Raw genomic sequence first — 18,719 nt, 5'->3', positions numbered from 1 at the left:
CTTATTAGAATTTGGGGTTGTGGAAAAGGAAACATGCTCCGGAGGTTCAAGGTTCGACCCAAACCCCCCTCACTATGAATTCATTTTGATTAAGTCCGCCTAAACCCTAAACCCTTGCAAAAATAATCTCCTCATGATTATCTAAACCCTAAACTATTGATTTGTTGAAATGTGATTGAAAAGTGGGTCCTACAACCGTTGATTAAAAAGTTTTCATGAAATCTTCATTTAAATAGTCATCATTAGAGTCTCATCCTCATAAATATCTAAACATTGTTTTAGGGAAACGATATTTGAGAGAGAATTGCTGTGTGTTCTCATTGATAATAGGGGGCTTCTTTATATAGAAGATTACAATGCATAGAATCTGATTTGTACAAGGAAATGTAATCATACATTGAATGGATATCTCTAAGATTCTCCGAGATTATCTCTAATTAAAACTCTATTACCACTAGGTCAAGTAACCTAGAGTTTGGGTCAGACACAATTTGGATTCACTTAAACACTCCCCCTTGTGTCGCCCAAACGCGGTGCTTATCTCGTTGCCTAGTTAAAAACCTTGTCAAGTAACAAAAACTCAGTGGGACAAAAATAACCTCGGTCGAAGGGGAAAAAGAGCACAACACACCCTTCACGTTTCGAGATCAACATGTAGACATCTCCCCCTGATGTCTGCGTCTCCCCCTGATGACTTTGATCATGGGAGTTCAGATAACTTCCGCAAGCCAATGCTTGCAACATGTTTCTCGAACGTGGATTTGGGCAATGACTTAGTGAACAAGTCTGCCACATTGTCCTCAGATCGAACCTGGTTCACTTTGATCTTGAGGAGCTTCTGTTGTTGCTGATTGTAGAAGAACTTAGGCGATATGTGCTTGGTGTTATTGCATTTGATGTAGTCTTGCTTCATTTGCTCAATGCAAGCAGCATTATCCTCATAAATGCTAGTAGGCTCATATGTGGTGGATTCCAAACCACAATTACTTCGAACATGCGTAACTATGGATCTAAGCCATATATATTCACGAACTGCTTCGTGAAGAGCAATAATCTCTGCATGGTTCGAAGAAGTAGCGACTAATGTCTGTTTAATAGACCTCCAAGATATCGCGGTCTTACCCATGGTGAATACATAACTAGTTTGGGAACGACCTTTGTGCGGGTCAGAGAGATACCCAGCATCAGCAAAACCTTCCAAAACACTTATGTCGTTTTGGGATGGGGAGAGGGAACGCAGACCACTGTTGGTGACATTCTTAACATATGATGGGTCCGAATCCATCGTCTCTCTGTAGGGATAAAACAAGCCCATATCAATCGTACCACTTAGGTATCAAAAGATATCTTTAACACCAGTCCAATGGCGTCGTGTTGGCGCAGAGCTATATCTAGCTAACAAGTTCACAGCAAATGAGATGTCCGGTCTTGTGCATTGTGCTAAGTACAATAATGCGCCTATTGCACTTAGATAGGGCACTTCTGCCTCTAACACATCTTTGTCGTCTTCTTTTGGACGAAATAGATCCTTCTTTGGATCAAGACTACGGACGACCATTAGGGTGCTTGAAGGCTTAACTTTGTCAGTATTGAAACACCTAAGCATCTTTTGGGTATAAGCTGATTGATGAATCAGGATACCATCTTCATGGTGCTCAAGTTCCAAACCGAAGCAAAATCGTGTTTTCCCAATATCTTTCATCTCAAACTTGGATTTCAAGTGTTCAATGGTTTCCCTCAACTCTTTAAGGGTGCCAATTATGTTCATGTCATCGACATAAACCGCTACTATTGCAAATCCGGAACTTGTTCTTATGAACACACATGGGCATAGTTCATTGTTAACATATCTCTTCCCAATCAACTAGTCACTTAGACGGTTATACCACATCTGTCCGGATTGCTTCAATCCATATAATGAGCGTTTCAATCTTATTGCAAACGCGCTCCGTGGTTTAGAGCCACTTGATTTGGGTAACTGAAGTCCATCTGGGACCTTCATGTATATCTTTGTATCTAGATCCCCATATAGATACGCAGTAACCACATCCATAAGCTGCATGTTCAGTTTTTCGGAAACTACCAAACTGACAAGGTAGCATAACGTAATAACGTCCATTACGAGAGAATAGGTCTCCTCGTAGTCTATTCAAGGGCATTGTGAGAAGCCTTGCACCACAAGGCGAGCTTTGTACCTTATAATCTTGTTTCTCTCATTACTCTTTCTAACAAATACCCATTTATGACCAACTGGTTTAGTGTTTGGCGGTATTGGCACAACAGGTCCGAATACCTTTCTCTTCGCTAGAGAATCAAGTTCTACCTGGATCGCATCTTTCCATTTTGGCCAATCAGCTCTACGTTGGCATTCATCAACGGAGCATGGTTCGATGTCATTGGTCTCAATAATCTCACGCGCTACTGAATACGCGAATACAACATCAATGATGATGGAGTTTCTTTCCCACGTTCCATGTACACTAGTGTAATTTACAAAGATCTCTACGTTCTCAGGGATAGGTTCTAACATTGAGGCGTCCCCCAATGATGTCTCTTAGACATAACCATAATCCGGAACATTCTCATAGGACGGATTTTGAGTATCGATGATCAAAGGATTTGTTTATGCCTCATTCTAAGGCGAGTATCCTTCGAACCAATCTGTCTACCGCGCTTCCTCGCGGGACTTGCGGCCATAGACGCCACATCATTGTCAATCTGGGCAATGGCACCATCTCTTGGTGTCACAGGAGTGGCGTTACGTCTAGTATTTGGGATGTCAATCCTTGCAGGCATGTTTGCAGCAGGTATATGTGATCTCGTCACTTTAGCAACATCAGAAAATGCACCAGGCAGAGTGTCTGCTCCGTTCTGGAGCTCGATAATTCGTCGCACTTCAAGTTCGGACTGTGCGGTACAGGGTTCGAGATGAGACATAGTGGGGACAGACCACGACAATTCCTGTCGTTCCTGTTGAACATCTGTGTTCTTATCTCCCCCTAACGATGGGAAGACTATCTCATCAAAGTGACAATCCGCAAATCTAGCGGTAAAGAGATCGCCTGTCAAGGGTTCAAGGTAGCGGACGATAGTTGGAGATTCATATCCAACATAGATGCTCATTCGTCTCTGTGGACCCATCTTAGTACACTGTGGCGGCATAATAGGCACATAAATGGCACACCCAAAAATGCGTAAGTGCGAGATATCAGGCTCGTACCCAGTCACTAGTTGTAACGCGGAATAAGGTTGGGTGGCAGTGGGTCGTAGACGAATTGGCATTGATGCGTGCAATATTGCATATCCCCAAGGGGAAACAGGGAGATTGGTGCGCATAACCAATGTCCGTGCTATCATTTGTAGTCGTTTGATAGTGGCTTCCGCGAGACCATTTTGGATATGAACATGGGGAACTGGATGCTCTACATCAATCCTCAGTGACATGCAATAGTCATTGAACGTTTTCGATGTAAACTTCCTAGCATTATCAAGTCGAATTGACTTAATTGGATGGTCTGGGTAGTGAGCCCGTAGACGGATAATATGGGCTAGGAGTTTAGCATAAGCAGCATTTCGAGTGGACAACAGCGCGACATGTGACCAGCGTGTCGACGAATCAACCAATACCATAAAGTATTTAAAAGGTCCACATGATGGTTGAATGGGTCCATAGATATCCCCTTGGATTCTCTATAAGAACAGAATGAGTATTTTGGGATCTTTTGCGTAGGACTGTCTCGGTCCTAATTTCCCTAAGGAACAGGCTTTGCAAAATGAGTGAGGGACCTTAGAAGCAACCAATGAGGATTGTGTTTGGGCTTGAGCATCTGAATCGCTATTAGAAGCAAAATTCGTGACTACATCACCCATCATGGCGTTGGAACCATGGGAAGTGGCACCCATGGCGCCATTGCCATGGGTGACGCCATTTATGGCTTTGTTAAGGGGGACATGGGCAGCCCTAGGCCAGCGGTGGACGGCGGTGGTGTCAGAGGCGGCTGAGGCGGCGGTCACGTACACTAAGTCCGGGAATCAATCTTTGATTCTTGCTTCTTTTCGCTCATAAGAATGGATGTCCATGTGAAATTTTTAATATACGGATCATCATATCACGACCATGATGTCCTAGTCGGTCATGCCATAGCCAAAATGTGTCAGAATCCAAGAGATCTTCTCTTATTACATTATTGGATTCAATAGGTCGAATGGTAGTGACATAAAGTCCACTAGATTGACACATAAGCTTCTCTAAGATGCGCTTTCGTCCGCAATCATTAGAGGTAATGCAAAGGAACTCTTTTCAGTTCTCAGTATGCGTTTCCGCATGGAATTCGTTGGCTCAGATATCTTTAAAGCTCAATAAGGTTCGATTTGTCTTAGGAACGTAGAGAGCTTCTGCGACATTAATCAAGGTGCCATTTGGCAAAAGGAATTGGGTTTTTCCATATCCTTGAACTAATTCTGATGGCCCAGCCATTGTAGTCACAGAGGAATATGTAGACAACATGTCCAAGAATAATTGTCTATGGCGGAGAATGGTGTGCGTAGTCGCACTATCCGCAAGACATTGCAGTTCTCCAGAATCCATTCCTTAAAGAAAAAGTTCGTAATTAAGAAGGAGTCATAAAGAAAAGAACTCAACTTTTATTAATAAGCCAACGAAATTACATCATTGTCTCTTTCACTAGAGAGAATCTAATCCAAAAACTAGCTAATGCAAAACAATGGTAGTCGTCTAACTTCTTTCGGTAGCTCCAAAACAAATGTGACCAGGTGAGTAGAGAGATGTCGGTGGAGCAAGGCTCGCTTAAGTACCACTTATCTCAAAACCTTCCTAGACATCACACTTACTTTGGGTGAGTCTACTTTGAAGAAAAACTAAACCATTGGCATTTACTACAAAAAATAATATGGCAATTGCCTACATCTCTTGGAAAATAAAAAAGACTTAATCAAAATCGCCAGTCTCTAGATCTTGGCCCTTGAAGTCTTCTACCCTTAGATCGAGATCGCCATCTTGATCTTCTTGTTCCATGTAATGTGCTTCCCTTGCTTCACAATACATCTTGTATGCGTTGGCAACATTCTGGGATGCTTTATATGCCCATGCTCAATGTCCGGGTAGTCCACACCTAAGACAAGCATCTTTATGGTCAAGTTCCCTTGATCGAGGCGTTTTAGGAGCGCTTTGGGGACGGCTTCTCTCTTTGATGGCGTCACCACCATAGCTAGAGGCTTGGCCTCTCTCTCTCTTCACATGTTTACCTCCACGGTTCTGTGCATGCCTATCTAGGCGGTTTCCTTCCTCTTTAGGGCGAGAATATGGACCAGAACGTCCAGAATTATCCCTTTCCTTAAGGTTTCGCTCCTTGGGCCCTCCCTTAGGAGCGCGACTATAATTAGACTCCAGAATTGGCTTGGCTCCCACGGGTCTAGAGTTATAGTTCTTCACAAGTATGTTGTCGTGCTTTTCAGCTACGTTCATGGCTCTAATAAGCTTATGAAATCTTGTGATGCGTCCGACATTGACATCAATCCGATAGTTCTTGGCTATCATCAATGCAGAGACGGGGAAGGTAGAGAGAGTCTTCTCGATCAACATCGTATCAGTGATTTTCTGCCCACAGAATTCCATCAAAGACTTGATACGAAGTGCTTCCAAATTATAATCAAGTACAGACTTGAAATCACAGAAGCGGAGACTATGCCACCTCACTTCTAAGTCAGGAAGCAGGGAGTCACGAACGTTGCCGAAACGCTGCTCGAGTTCTACCCATAGTTTTCTTGGGTCTTCCTCATTAAGGTACTCATTCTGGAGCGCGTCATTCATGTGCCTTGTCATGAGAATTATGGGTTTAGCTTCATTTGCCTATCTCGTAGCTCTATTCGCTTCAAAAGCGGCAGCTTGTTGAGGAGTAAGCACGTTCTGACTTGGCTCTTGGATCGTACTCAGGATCCCATCAGCCTTAAGATGCTGGCGCACATCGCAGACCCACTTGTGGTATCCTGCGCCTGTTGTCTCTAGTGGAGCAAAGCTCAACTTGTTCAGGTTACTCATCCTGAAAAACAACAAGAAAATAGGGTTAGTTTCGGAGCGAAAAAGGCTACCACAAAAACAATAAAAATTTCTGAGCGTAGTCGCTTCCAAGAAATTAGGAATTTCCGAGCGTAGTCGCTTCCAAGAAATTCAATTCCAAGAGGGGTTGGATTAGATCGAGACAATGATGTTTTGTGGTCGATCATTTCTTCTCAACAAACTCTAAGTTTGGAGGACTCTACAAGCTCCAAGCTTGGAGTGAGCACGAACCCCCACAGTTCGGCTTAATTTGGTCTCCCCTATGATGAAGAAATGGGGGTAGAAGAAGGGAGTTTGCAAGTCCCCGAAAAAAAAAAATTTGAATAAAAACTCAAAAACGGGAACTTTTAGAAAAAAAAATACCTTCAAATAGGTCGCCGGAAAATTTGGCCGGAGGTCGCCAGAGCTGACGTGGCACCGGACGCTGACATGGCGGTCTGACGCTGACTTGGATGATGACGTATCAGTGGCTGCTGGGCTGACGTCAGCGGGCTTGGGTCAGTGGACTTCTGCGCCGAGAGCTTCTTTTCTTCTTCTCTGGGCTGGGCTGCGTCTAAGCTGATTGAAATAGAGCTGGAAGGGTAGGCGACCGTTCAAGGTGCAGCAGCTTCTGGTGGCCGGTTTGGGTAATTTTAGGCCGGTTCCGGGAATAATTTTTCTTGTTCCGGGAATCTGGGATCAAGGCGCTGCTGGTGGTGGAGTATGGTTGTTGGAGGCGGAGGGGAAATCCTTGAACCGGGCAGAAGAACTTCTGTTACTTCCGGAGGCCGGTTCTGTATTTTGCCGGCCGGTTCTGGGGGGGCGTCGCCGATTCTGGACTCCTGGAGATAGGGGCTTCAAGGTGGGCGGCGGCGGTTTCTGGGATTTGACGGCTACGAATTTAGGGTTTCAGGGTTAGGGCTTCATGCTGATAACGTGTTTTAGGGAAACGATATTTGAGAGAGAATTGCGTTCTCATTGATAATAGGGGCCTCTTTATATAAAGGATTACAATGCATAGAATCTGAATTGTACAAGGAAATGTAATCATACATTGAATGGATATGTCTAAGATTCTCCGAGATTATCTCTAATTAAAACCCTATTACCACTAGGTCAAGTAACCTAGAGTTTGGGTCAGACACAATTTGGATTGACTTTTTTTTTTTTGAGGGGGAAGACGACAACTGTATCTAACACACCCACCCATGCAGCGTATCCCATCATAGCTAAACTAATCAGTGCACCGCAGACGCACGAACCTTAAGTGTTTCAACAAATCCAGGTCCCTCAAATCTGCTGGCCACGGGGTGGAGCTGGGAATCGAACACTAGACCTGGGGGTTCCACACCACACCACGTGGTTACAATTTGGATTTACTTAAACAAACATCTAATTATTGATTTATCGAAAAGTGGATCCCACAATCTTTGATTAAAAAGTCCTTATGAAATCGTCATTTTAATGGTCTTGATTGGAGTCTCACCCTATCTTTTCATGTATTTTAATTTTTGTGTGTTCTTTACTCTTTATTAACTTACCTACTTGGTCAATATTTTTGTTACTTATCAAAATCATGATCCAGTCTAATCTTAACTCCGTTTGCAATTCCCTCTTATCACTATTAAAACATCTCTGTGGCTCAAAGCTAAACACCTCAAATTGCAATTTTTCTCTCAAGACCTAAACTAGAGCCCTCTGTACAGTTTTTCTTCTCCGTCCGGCGGCACGTCTCAGCGACGTCGTCGTCGGACGAGACGTGTTTGTTGGCGCTTGGTTTGGCTGCTATGTTGGTCTTTGTTGAGATTCCGAGTCTGAAATCCGTGCTAAGGATGAGGAAGGAATGTTGTGATGGCCAGCGGTGCTTTTGGGATCGGAGGTGTTGGACGGGTTTGAAGGGAGAGAGCGGTCGGCCGGCGCCGGTAAACAGTGCGGGGGTTAGGATCGGGGGTCTGCGCTGCGATGGGATTCGTAGGGTGAGGATCCAATAGGAGATCGACCTTCTCTGGGTTGTTGGAGATCGAACTGATCTTAGCAGATCGGCGGTGTCTAACCCCGATCCGATCTGGTATGTGGCTGTTTGGGGTCGTCAGCTTCGGTCAAGCGAGGGTTTTGCCGCTGAAGGTGGTGCTGCGACGGTGTGGAGTGTCCGACGGCGCACGTGGCCGGATGTGGGTAGCGGTGCGGCAGCAGGGAGAAGGCTGGACCGTTTCTGGGCCTGGCAGGCCTCCCTTACATTCTTGGACGGATCATGGGCCTGGAATCTGAATTTTAGCCCAATATGGGCAACATTTTTTATTTTCAGTTATTTGTTGTTTCAATGGTAGTTTATTTTCTGTTTTCAATAAATCCCGACCAACTTTTGGTTTGGAGGTGTGGGCATTGTCCCGGTCTGCGCACCTTGTGTGCCATGTCTGCTCTAGGTAGACGGCAAGTTCCTTGCTTTGTCAAATGGTCGCAGCCTCCTAGTGGCAGAATGAAACCAAGTGCTACCGGAGTGTTTTTCCGGTGGCAATATAGTGGGAAAGCTGATAGTATTAGTAACTTATGGCTCCGCGTGACCATTGTCTTTCCGCTATGTCACCATATTTGTAAAGCAAATAGAGTAGCCTATAGAGCACTCTTCGCTAATTGGTGCATGTTAGAATGCGTATTTTTAGTTGAGACACATGTTATTATCTCGGGTGATTCTCTTAGTGCTTATTGTAATTTGGGGTTTAGGCAATATGTCCCCCCCATGTATTCTTTGGTTTCATTAATGGTTAAGGCTTAAGGGCAGCCATACTGGCCCTATTTTCAAAAAAAAAAAGCTAAACATGTCAACATAACTATTAATCAATTACCGAATAAGAATTAAAATTTGGGTAGGGTTGAATTTAATTATTATTATTATTTTTTTAGTGAATTATCAACGACACAAGGAAATAGCCTACTTGTTGATCTAAGGGTATTGAGAGAGGATCTAATGGCTCCGTGAAGCATGAGGCTCAACTGTATAAGACCAAAAGAAGTCTGTAGCCATCACTCCGTCTTGTTCTTCTCCATCTCTCTCTTTCCCTCTCCCCATCTCTCTTTGCAAAAACCTCCTCTTCCTTCTTCTCTTTTAGATTATCAGTCTTTACAGTATGCATATGCAAATTTTTTTCCTCAAAAATTTCCGATAGGTTGCTGACCCAAAATATGGCTGGCTTTGCTTATGTTATTAACCATATCTTCAAAGAAGCAAATATTAAACATGCTAAATCTTATTGTTATAATTGGGATTCTTTGACTTCCCCTTAGCAGGTTTGCTCACCTATGAGACAATTTTAATGAGACAGTTTTAAGGGACTGTGAGGGACAGATGCATCTCAACCAGATGTATTAAATATAAAAACATAAATTATAACACCTTAAAACTGTACATTTATTTTCAGCCGTCAGATTCATTTGTCCCTCACAATCCCTTAAAAATTGTCCCTTAGGTGAGCATGCATTTTCCCCTTAGTTAGAAATGCTGTTTTATTCAACCAATTAAAGTTGAATGTACTAAAATTCTTGTTTGTAACTTTGATACTTTCTGACAAAATAACTAAAAAAAAAAAAAAACCAATATAAATACTACGTGGCTTCACCAGTGTGCCAAACAGTATCGGTTTGGTCCAACCTTATTTTTTCCCATAATAGAAAATTCGAATTCGCAACTGTAAAGATAATGAAAAAAAAAAAAACGAAACAGGTAAAAGAAAACAAAAATGAGCTTCTATTCATACCTCCATAATTGGCACTTGGACCTCTCTCTTTTTCCAAGTTATAGTTGACTTTGTCAACTCATGTGAAATTATTAATAAAGACACAAAAGAGGGAAAAATATATATATTCTTCTTTTTTTGTCGAAAACCTTTACTTTTCATTGGTACGCAGATTTCAATCCCAAGTATCTATCGCACCATAGAAATTGGCGCCGGAAAAGAATTACTTGATAGACAAATTATGGACAGAAAAATGTAACAATCAAAGTAAGGAAGAAGAAAAGTCCTATGATTCTTTACTTCTTTCTCCTTCTTTTTGGTTTGGTAATGGTGTTGTCCAATACTGCTTAGCCGCCAACAAGTATAGATATATATGATGAGGACCCTCTTCATGGTCTACAATTTTGGCATCATATTGCATTGCATATAGGAGCGCCTTGGCCTTCACAACCATATCCACATCATCCCTGAAAATTATACTACCTTGTGGCCTTAAAATCCTATCCATTTCTAAAAGAATGTCTTCCATTTCGCATATGTCCTTATAAAGAGTGAAAATTGAATCAGAGTGGATGAAGTCATAGGTTCTTGGGTAAGTAGACATGGCCTCACACCAATTTTGATAAGTTCCGATCAATCCACTTGATATACCTGCTATTAGTTAGAATATTTGATTCAATGGTGGGGAGTAGATTCATAGTGCTTATAATAAAATAATAAATGCTGGTATTGCAGAACCTGCACATTAGCCACCAATATGTATCATGGGCCTATTTGGTGTCTTTACAATTTTAAATATTTCAGCATGCGAAGCTTTCTTCCTCTTCACTACTGAACCAATTATTTCCCCTAGTTCATGATCATCAGCACCCTGCCGAAGTGGAGATCTCTTAAGATGACCTTTGAAAGCCATGGACTTCGAGGCTAACCTCCCTCAAAAAAGAAAAAAAAAATGCTTTTATTGATTTTATTGGAGGATGGACATTGTGGGAAAGTGAGGGAGGTGTAAATAGCATATCAGATATTTGTAAAAGTGAGTTGAAGGTCTATTAACTTTAAAGTAGAGATGTCTAAATACTAATTATACAAGTATGAATAGAAACTCCCAAAACAAAAAGTAAGAATAACGTGGTGGCACTCTTTCTTCTCTTCTGTTATTACTGCTTCCGCGTTCTAAGCCATATCGCACTCTCTCAGACTCTCTCACACTTTCCTAAAACCTTTCAACTGCTGTAAGGTTTCATAGAAATCTCTCTCTCTCTCTCTGCATTCTTTCTCATACTTCCCTGCAGCTATGGACATCCGCCGTCGGCCCCCCAAAAGGCCTCGTCCGACGGCCGTTAATGGTGGGACCCACTCGCACCAGCACCGTCGAAATGAGAAAGCATCTACCTCTTCTTCTTCTTCTTCTTCTTCTTCATCATCCGGAGGCGGCCCGAAAGCGTCCGACGCGCTGCCGCTGCCACTGTATTTGACGAACGCCGTCTTCTTCACTCTCTTCTTCTCCGTCGCCTACTACCTCCTCCACCGCTGGCGCGACAAGATCCGAACGTCCACGCCGCTCCACGTAGTCAACCTCTCTGAACTCGCCGCCATTGTTACCCTCATCGCCTCCTTCATCTACCTCCTCGGCTTCTTCGGCATCGACTTCGTCCAGTCCTTCATCTCACGCGCCTCCCACTACGACGACGACATCGAAGAAGAAGATGACGTCCTCTTCGATTCCCGCTGCTGCCCTCCCCCGGCCAAATCCAAATTCGCCGACGCCGACCCCGACCCCGCATTGTGCTCCGAGGAGGACGAGGACATCATCCAGGCCGTTGTAAACGGCGCCGTTCTGCCCTACTCTCTCGAATCGAAGCTCGGGGACTGCAAGAGAGCGGCGGCGATTCGGCGCGAGTGGCTTCAGAGAACGACCGGGAGGTCACTGCAGGGTTTGCCTCTCGAAGGATTCGATTACGACTCCATTCTCGGGCAGTGCTGCGAGTCGCCGGTCGGATACGTGCAGATTCCTGTGGGAATTGCCGGGCCGTTGTTGCTGGACGGGTTTGAATACATGGTGCCAATGGCGACGACGGAGGGGTGCTTGGTGGCGAGCATGAACAGAGGTTGCAAGGCCATTCGCCTCTCCGGTGGGGCCGACTCCCAGGTGTATAGGGACGGCATGACCAGAGCGCCGGTGGTCAAGTTTGGCTCTGCCGTTAGAGCTTGCGAGCTCTTCTACTACTTGGAGAACCGTGTCAATTTCGATACTCTCGCCGTCGTTTTCAATAGGTCCGCTCCTTCTTCTTTTCATTATTATTATTCTTTTGTTTTGTTGCTCAATTTCAATTGTACTTTACTTCGGTGTTGGAATTTTCTGAGTTCTTCGACGGCACGTTCGATTGGATTTTTATGCATGGTTTGAGTGATGTTATTTTTTTAATGCATGGATGGAATAATCAATTTTGAATTTGGATTCAGAATGGGAAACTGTAAGAAATGTTAGATAGATAAAGGGAGTAGTTTTCTTACTAGGCTCATTTACATGGTGAAAGAGGGTGGGTGTATAAGTTGCCAGGCTTTCTATCGACATGTTTTACTTGGATGCAGATCAAGTCGATTTGCGAGGCTACAAAGCATATTTCCTTCGCTTTCCGGGATGACGCTGCACATAAGATTTAACTGCAGCACAGGTGATGCCATGGGGATGAACATGTTCTCCAAAGGGGTTCAGAATGTTCTTGATTATCTGCAAAACGACTTTCCTGATATGGAGGTTATCGGCATATCTGGTCAGTTCTTCCTTCTTATTTCGCACACAACCATCTGGGGCCTTTTTTTTTTTTTGGATAAATAGTGTCTGGCATACTAGTTGGTGAACTTTGCTATATCCCCTGCATATCTTTTAAATTTATAGTACCAATTGTCGGTTTCAGTTTATAACTTGTGTTTGTTTCTGCTCATTGTACTTATTGTTATAATACATAGTTGACAAGGAACTTGGTTGGAGCTTGGGGGCATTGGTTTTCAGTTGTCCGTGATCCTTTTACTGGTTCTGTGATCCTTTTACTGGCAGAAAAAAAAAAAAAAAAAATATTAGTCAGTCACTGCATCTCTTTGAATAATTGATCTCTTGATATCTATTAATTTCAGCTTCTGTCTGAATTTATGGTTATCAACTTTGAAATGCTCATAAAGAGTAAATTCTAGAATACTTTGTAATTGGTAACGTGTAAGCTAATTTTCATATTATAGAATTGAGTATATTCTGAATTGTTTTCTTCCGTGGTTTTCTATTTTTCATCCTCCCTTTGATTTGAGCAGTCTTCAAGTAATTTCTTCCTCCAAGTCACCTCCATTTTCTTGCTGTTGGACCTTTAGGAATGTTCTATATGGTTGAAAAAGATAAAGCTGGCCAAACAGAACATGTGTGTGTGTGTATAATCTATAGATCCCTTCCTCTTTCTTACTTCTGCAGCTTATGAATGTCTGTCTGGAAGAAGTAAAACACAGCTAAGCTAAATTTGATACTGTTTATTAAGTATGTTTTGGCCAAAAAGTGCCCTATGGAGCTTGAACTAGAAAGCTTTTAGGTAACAGATATTGGACACCTTTGGTTCCTCACTGGCTTACCGTATTCTCTTTTCTCGAGTCATTAAATTGTTATATCCATTTAGGCCTTTGAAGAAACATATACCATAACATACTACTTCAACCAGATTACGCCTTTAACAAACAACTTAATAGCTTACAGCAACTTTGATTCTAGCTTAATCTCATTATAAAGGATTCAACTCTTTCTTAAGAAACATTACTATCTAAAGCCTCTGGTTAACTGTGACCTTTCTAGGATATAAGTGATTTGCAATTCTGCACAATGAATTTTTTTTTTTTTTTTTTGAGACAAGATTAGAAGGCATATAGCAGTTATACCTTTAAAGTGTTATGCTACAGAATCTGCTTGAGTTTTCTTTCTCTTCCGTAGGGATATAGCGTATGGATTATACACTCTTTTAAGTTATGATTAACTTAAGAGTGTGGTTCTGTTTTATGGAAAAGGCTTTAATAATCAGAATGTACTGGCCACGGAAACATGGATAATCTGTACAGAAATATTATTCCCAATTAACATTGGGGCTTTTAAGATAGTTGGACACATCCCACTATGTTCTGGTTGTGTATTGCTCATTGTGTTGATTGATATTTTGATGAAAATAGCATGAATTGACTGCTAAGTTTTTGTGAATAATCAGCGTCATGCTATCTATTAGTTAAGGTCATTTATGTAAATCTTGAAACGAACACGAACAAGGTCTATTCTAATTCCTACAGACATAGTTTTTCAAGAAACATGATCATTTATGCAAACTTCTTTCCCTGAGTTAGAATGATATATGTATTGGATGTAGTAGCAATCAATGATTGTGTGACTCGTGTTAATCTGTTTATGTAACATTACATCGTTTTTGGTCAGGCACTTATTACATGCTTATTTGGATATTACCCAAGTCATTTTTCATTTGTGGTTAAATAATTTTCTGTCAATTTTGGCTTAAGTAAGTGTTTTTTGTAAGTCAATCAGCATGGAGTTCACTGTGTTACTTGATTGGCACAGGAAATTTTTGTTCGGACAAGAAAGCTGCTGCTGTAAACTGGATTCTAGGCCGTGGCAAATCAGTTGTTTGCGAGTCAGTAATCAAGGAAGAGGTGGTCAAAGAAGTGTTGAAAACGAGCGTGTCTAAGCTGGTACAACTCCATCTGAACAAGAACTTTGTAGGTTCTGCTGTGGCCGGATCTGTTGGTGGGTATAATGCCCATGCCAGCAACATCGTATCTGCGATCTTTATAGCCACCGGCCAAGATCCTGCACAGAATGTTGAGAGTTCACACTGTCTAACGAATATTGTATCCATCAATGACGGGAGGGACATTCATGCTTCTGTCACAATGCCTTGCATTGAGGTAAATGAATATTGTGCGCTTAATTATACTACAGTTTAACAGTGATCACTGAATCCAAACTTGTTGAACTTTTGTTTGTCAGGTGGGTACAGTTGGAGGTGGGACTCAACTTGCATCTCAATCTGCTTGCTTAAATATGCTTGGTGTAAAAGGTGCAAGCCAAGGATCACCTGGATCAAACTCAAGGCGGTTGGCCACCATTATAGCCGGTTCAGTACTAGCCGGAGAACTCAGCCTCCTGTCTGCCACGGCAGCTGGTGATGTTGTCAAGAGTCACATGAAATACAACAGATCCAGCAAAGATATATCCAATGCTGCATCTTGAAAAGTATATAGTTACAAAACAAGGGTGCTCCTACCACATTCGGGAAGGGTCTAGATATTAAAGGGAGAAAGATGCTGAGAGAGACCCAAAGGAAAAGAGCAATTTGCTAGCTCTGGTAGCTGTAGTGCTTTGCCCTTATATGAACTACAAAGGGGATGCTGACAATTTGACAAGCTTGCTTGCTTGGTCTCTAGCCTTTCCTCTGCTAAACGATGATCTTGGAGCAACCCCACCAAATATATCTGTGGTCTCTGCTATGTCTTTGTTCTCAGGTCGCCATTTTTTATTTATTTAATTATTTAATTTATTTATTATTGTTACTATTTTCTTTTTTTCTTGTCAGAATGTTATTGTTCTTTTTCTGTTGACGATGATAGTGGTCAATTCTTGGAGTCTTGGACCTTGGTGATGATTATTGTAAATTTGTATCATATACTGTAGTTGGACCTGTTGGCCTCTTTGTTTTTTGGCTTTTTGTTTTCTTGTTTTTATTTTTTTTTCATTTAGTTGTCGTTAAATCCGAATCCATTGAAGAAGGCACAAGGCCAACATAAATCGTAGTTAGCAACCAGTTGCTAATTAAGGAGAAGCCAAGAAATGAAAAAACAAACTAAGAAGTAAGAACCACAGCCAAGAAATGAAAAAACAAACTAAGAAGTAAGAACCAAGTCAACTGTTAGGAAATGCCAGTTTTACAAGCACACTGCAATTAGTTCTAAGAAGTGAGAACAATGAAAATACCAAACAACCAAATTGATCTGCGCATCCTTGGTATGGATGTCCGATAAGTTTTTCATGTCAAGTACAGATAGTACAACGGTCAACTACATATAGTCGTATGTAAGTTTTTCATTTGTCCAAATTTTAGTATCATCACGTGTTAATTTACGAAATCTACCTAATGTTCTTAATTTCCCCATATTTGCATGGCATTTTAGTGTTTTACTACCACCGGGCTCCATGCATAAATCTTGTACGCCAATTATCAAATCATTCAAATCTTCTTAATGCCATTTTTTTTCTTTTTTTATTATTTTTATTTTTATTTTAAGGAATAGCTTGTGAGATTCACTTTTCAATTACATATCGGCATCTCGACCTCGACTGTTCAGTTTTTGGATCTCAATGAGTACATGATTTATGCAAATTTTCCGCCACGTAGATTAAATCAATGGACAAGCCAATCTGTCCATTCTGAATCGTATCATTTACTGGTCGATCCGGCTGGCGGTTCCTGCATCTCTCGCATCTCTACAGGGGCCCCTTCATACAAGGTTCATGTTTATAATGGTAAATCACGATTATAAATACTTTCATGATTTTCAATTTGACTAGAATTTGAAGAATTGATCTACTTATGGGGACCTAAACATCTATCTGTCAATTTATCGATATATGATCTCCTTGCCTTGAGTCTCCCGCGTTTGGGTCTCAAGCCACCAACAATAAGAATTGTCGCCCTCAATAACGTTGCCAATCTTCTGTGTATCCACCAACCATAACAAGTACATATCTCCAAAGATATAGGCTTCAGATCCATCCTAATACTATAAAGTACCACCTTATTGAATATTGGCTTTAATTGAATGGTGACCAATATCCATAATTGAGAAGCCCATGGTGAATTGGTGATCACGTGGGCTGCCTAGGTTAATTAGGCTATATATGTATCCCTAAGTTAACTAAGGAAGATATATATAGATATATGCCTTGCTGCGGCAGAGATTTTTTTTGTGCGAGAAATTAGACAATTAACCTAATTGTATTTGGGGTTTTGGATAGAGAGTTATTCTCAAACTCTAATTGTATTATCTTATTATAGTGGAATTTCTCGCCGGTTCCAAAAGTGGACGTAGCTCAATCACATTGATTGAGTGAACCACTATAAATTCTTGTGTTCTTGTGTTTTGCTTCTTTTTTCGTTGTTTAGTTGCTCATCTAGTTCCATATCAATATTGTGTTTGTTACGCTTCCGCACAACAAACTAGAATCAGAGCTCTGGTTCTGAATTGGGAGTTGATTCATTGATTGGAAACCATGGTTGACGAGAAAAAGAAAGGGGCTGAGTCTTCAGGTTCTTCTCGTTGGTCGACTAGTAGGCCATCAATTGGTAATGCCAAATTTGAAGTTGAAAAGTTTAATGGCACCAACAATTTTGGCATGTGGCAGTGTGAGATGATAGATGTCTTGTGTCAACAAGAATTGGATATAGCTCTAGAAGATAAACCTGCAGATATAGATGATGTGGAGTGGGCGAGAATTAACAAGTGGGCTTGTGGTTCTATCAGAATGTGCCTTGCTAAAGATCAGAAATTATTTGTCATGAAAGAAACTTCTGCAAAAGAGCTATGGAAGAAATCAGAAGACCAATATATGATCAAGAGTTCTGAAAACCGGTTTCACCTGAAGAGGCGGCTTTTCCAATTCAATTATCGACAAGGTGTCTCTGTGTCTGAACACATCAGTGATTTCAATAAGATACTTGCAGATTTGGCTAATTTGGATGTGCAAATTAGTGATGAGGATAAAGCTTTGTGTTTGCTAAATTCTCTTCCTGACGAATATGAGCATTTGATTACAACTTTGTTGCATGGAAAGAATGATCGATGTGCAATTTGATGATGTGTGTAATTTATTGATAAATAATGAGTGCCGAAAGAAAGAGAAGTAACTTCAGAATGTGTCAGTTGAAGCACTTGTAGTAAAGGGCAGATTTGATGAGAAAAAACCTATTGGAAAAAGAGGTAAATCTCGTTCCAAGTCAAGAAGTAAATTTCCTGCAAAGATGAGTATGCTTTTTGTCGCAACAAAGATCATTGGAAGAAAGATTGTCCTAAGTTGAAGAACAGAGACAAGAAGGGTTCTGAAGTGAATGTTGCAAGAGATGATGAAGATGACGACTTTGATTTTGCTTTGAGTTGTTCATCAGCTTTTGAAGATTTTGAAGAAGATGAGATTGAGTTTGCTTTGGCTTGTTCATCTGCAGTTGGTTATTCTGACTAGTGGATTATGGATTCAGGTTGTTCACATCATATGTGTCCTAGTAAGGAATGGTTCTCTACTTTCAAGGAGTTGAATGGTGGAGTAGTTTTGATGGGAGACAATAGTCCTTGCAAAACAAGAGGGATTGGTACAGTTCATCTCAAGATGCATGATGGAGTAGTCAGAGAATTAACTAATGTCTAGTATGTTCCAAATTTGAAGAAAAATCTTATCTCTTTGGGAACTTTAGAATCAAAAGGGCACACAATTACATTGAAAAGTGGAGTTGCTAAAGTTGTCTCTTGTTCACTTGTGATGATGAGAGGTGAAAGGTTTAGAAATTTGTATTTTTTACAAGGGAGCATAGTAACAGGTGAAACAACAATATCTGAGATTACAGATGATGATGCAGACAATACAAAATTATGGCATATGCGTCTTGGGCATGCTGGTGAGAAAGCAATGCAGGGATTAGTGAAGCAAGGTCTATTGAAAGGTGCAAAGATCGAAAAATTAGAATTTTATGAACATTGTGTCTTGAAAAAACATACTAGAGTTAAATTTGGCACCGCAGTTTATCAGACTAAAGGTACTCTAGATTATGTTCACATTGATGTATGGGGACCTACCAAAACTGCATCTTTGGGAAGTAAGCATTATTATGTCTCTTTTGTTGATGACT

At 41.3% G+C, this 18,719-nt stretch overlaps 1 protein-coding gene across 1 annotated transcript; it reads left to right on the top strand.

The window, feature by feature from the left end:
• Positions 1-10,904: 10,904 nt before the first annotated feature.
• On the top strand, positions 10,905-15,507 carry LOC133746214 (3-hydroxy-3-methylglutaryl-coenzyme A reductase 1-like). Its single transcript, XM_062174389.1, has 4 exons — positions 10,905-12,060; positions 12,379-12,560; positions 14,384-14,730; positions 14,813-15,507. Exons 1-4 carry the CDS (start codon positions 11,081-11,083, stop codon positions 15,053-15,055), a joined length of 1,752 nt encoding a protein of 583 aa, XP_062030373.1. The 5' UTR covers positions 10,905-11,080; the 3' UTR covers positions 15,056-15,507.
• Positions 15,508-18,719: the final 3,212 nt, after the last annotated feature.

This window comes from Rosa rugosa, chromosome 4 (assembly GCF_958449725.1).
Source record: "Rosa rugosa chromosome 4, drRosRugo1.1, whole genome shotgun sequence".
In the NCBI taxonomy this organism is placed as follows: Eukaryota; Viridiplantae; Streptophyta; class Magnoliopsida; order Rosales; family Rosaceae; genus Rosa; species Rosa rugosa.
The sequence above is the reverse complement of the archived record's forward strand: the minus strand, read 5'-3'. Positions and strand labels throughout refer to the sequence as shown.

Bases quoted from the DNA above. Each gene is read 5' to 3' on its own strand.
- LOC133746214 (XM_062174389.1), top strand. From the start codon at position 11,081: ATGGACATCCGCCGTCGGCCCCCCAAAAGGCCTCGTCCGACGGCCGTT. The intron at 12,061-12,378 runs GTCCGCTCCTTC...ACTTGGATGCAG, and splicing joins CTCGCCGTCGTTTTCAATAG to ATCAAGTCGATTTGCGAGGC. The intron at 14,731-14,812 runs GTAAATGAATAT...TTTGTTTGTCAG, and splicing joins TCACAATGCCTTGCATTGAG to GTGGGTACAGTTGGAGGTGG.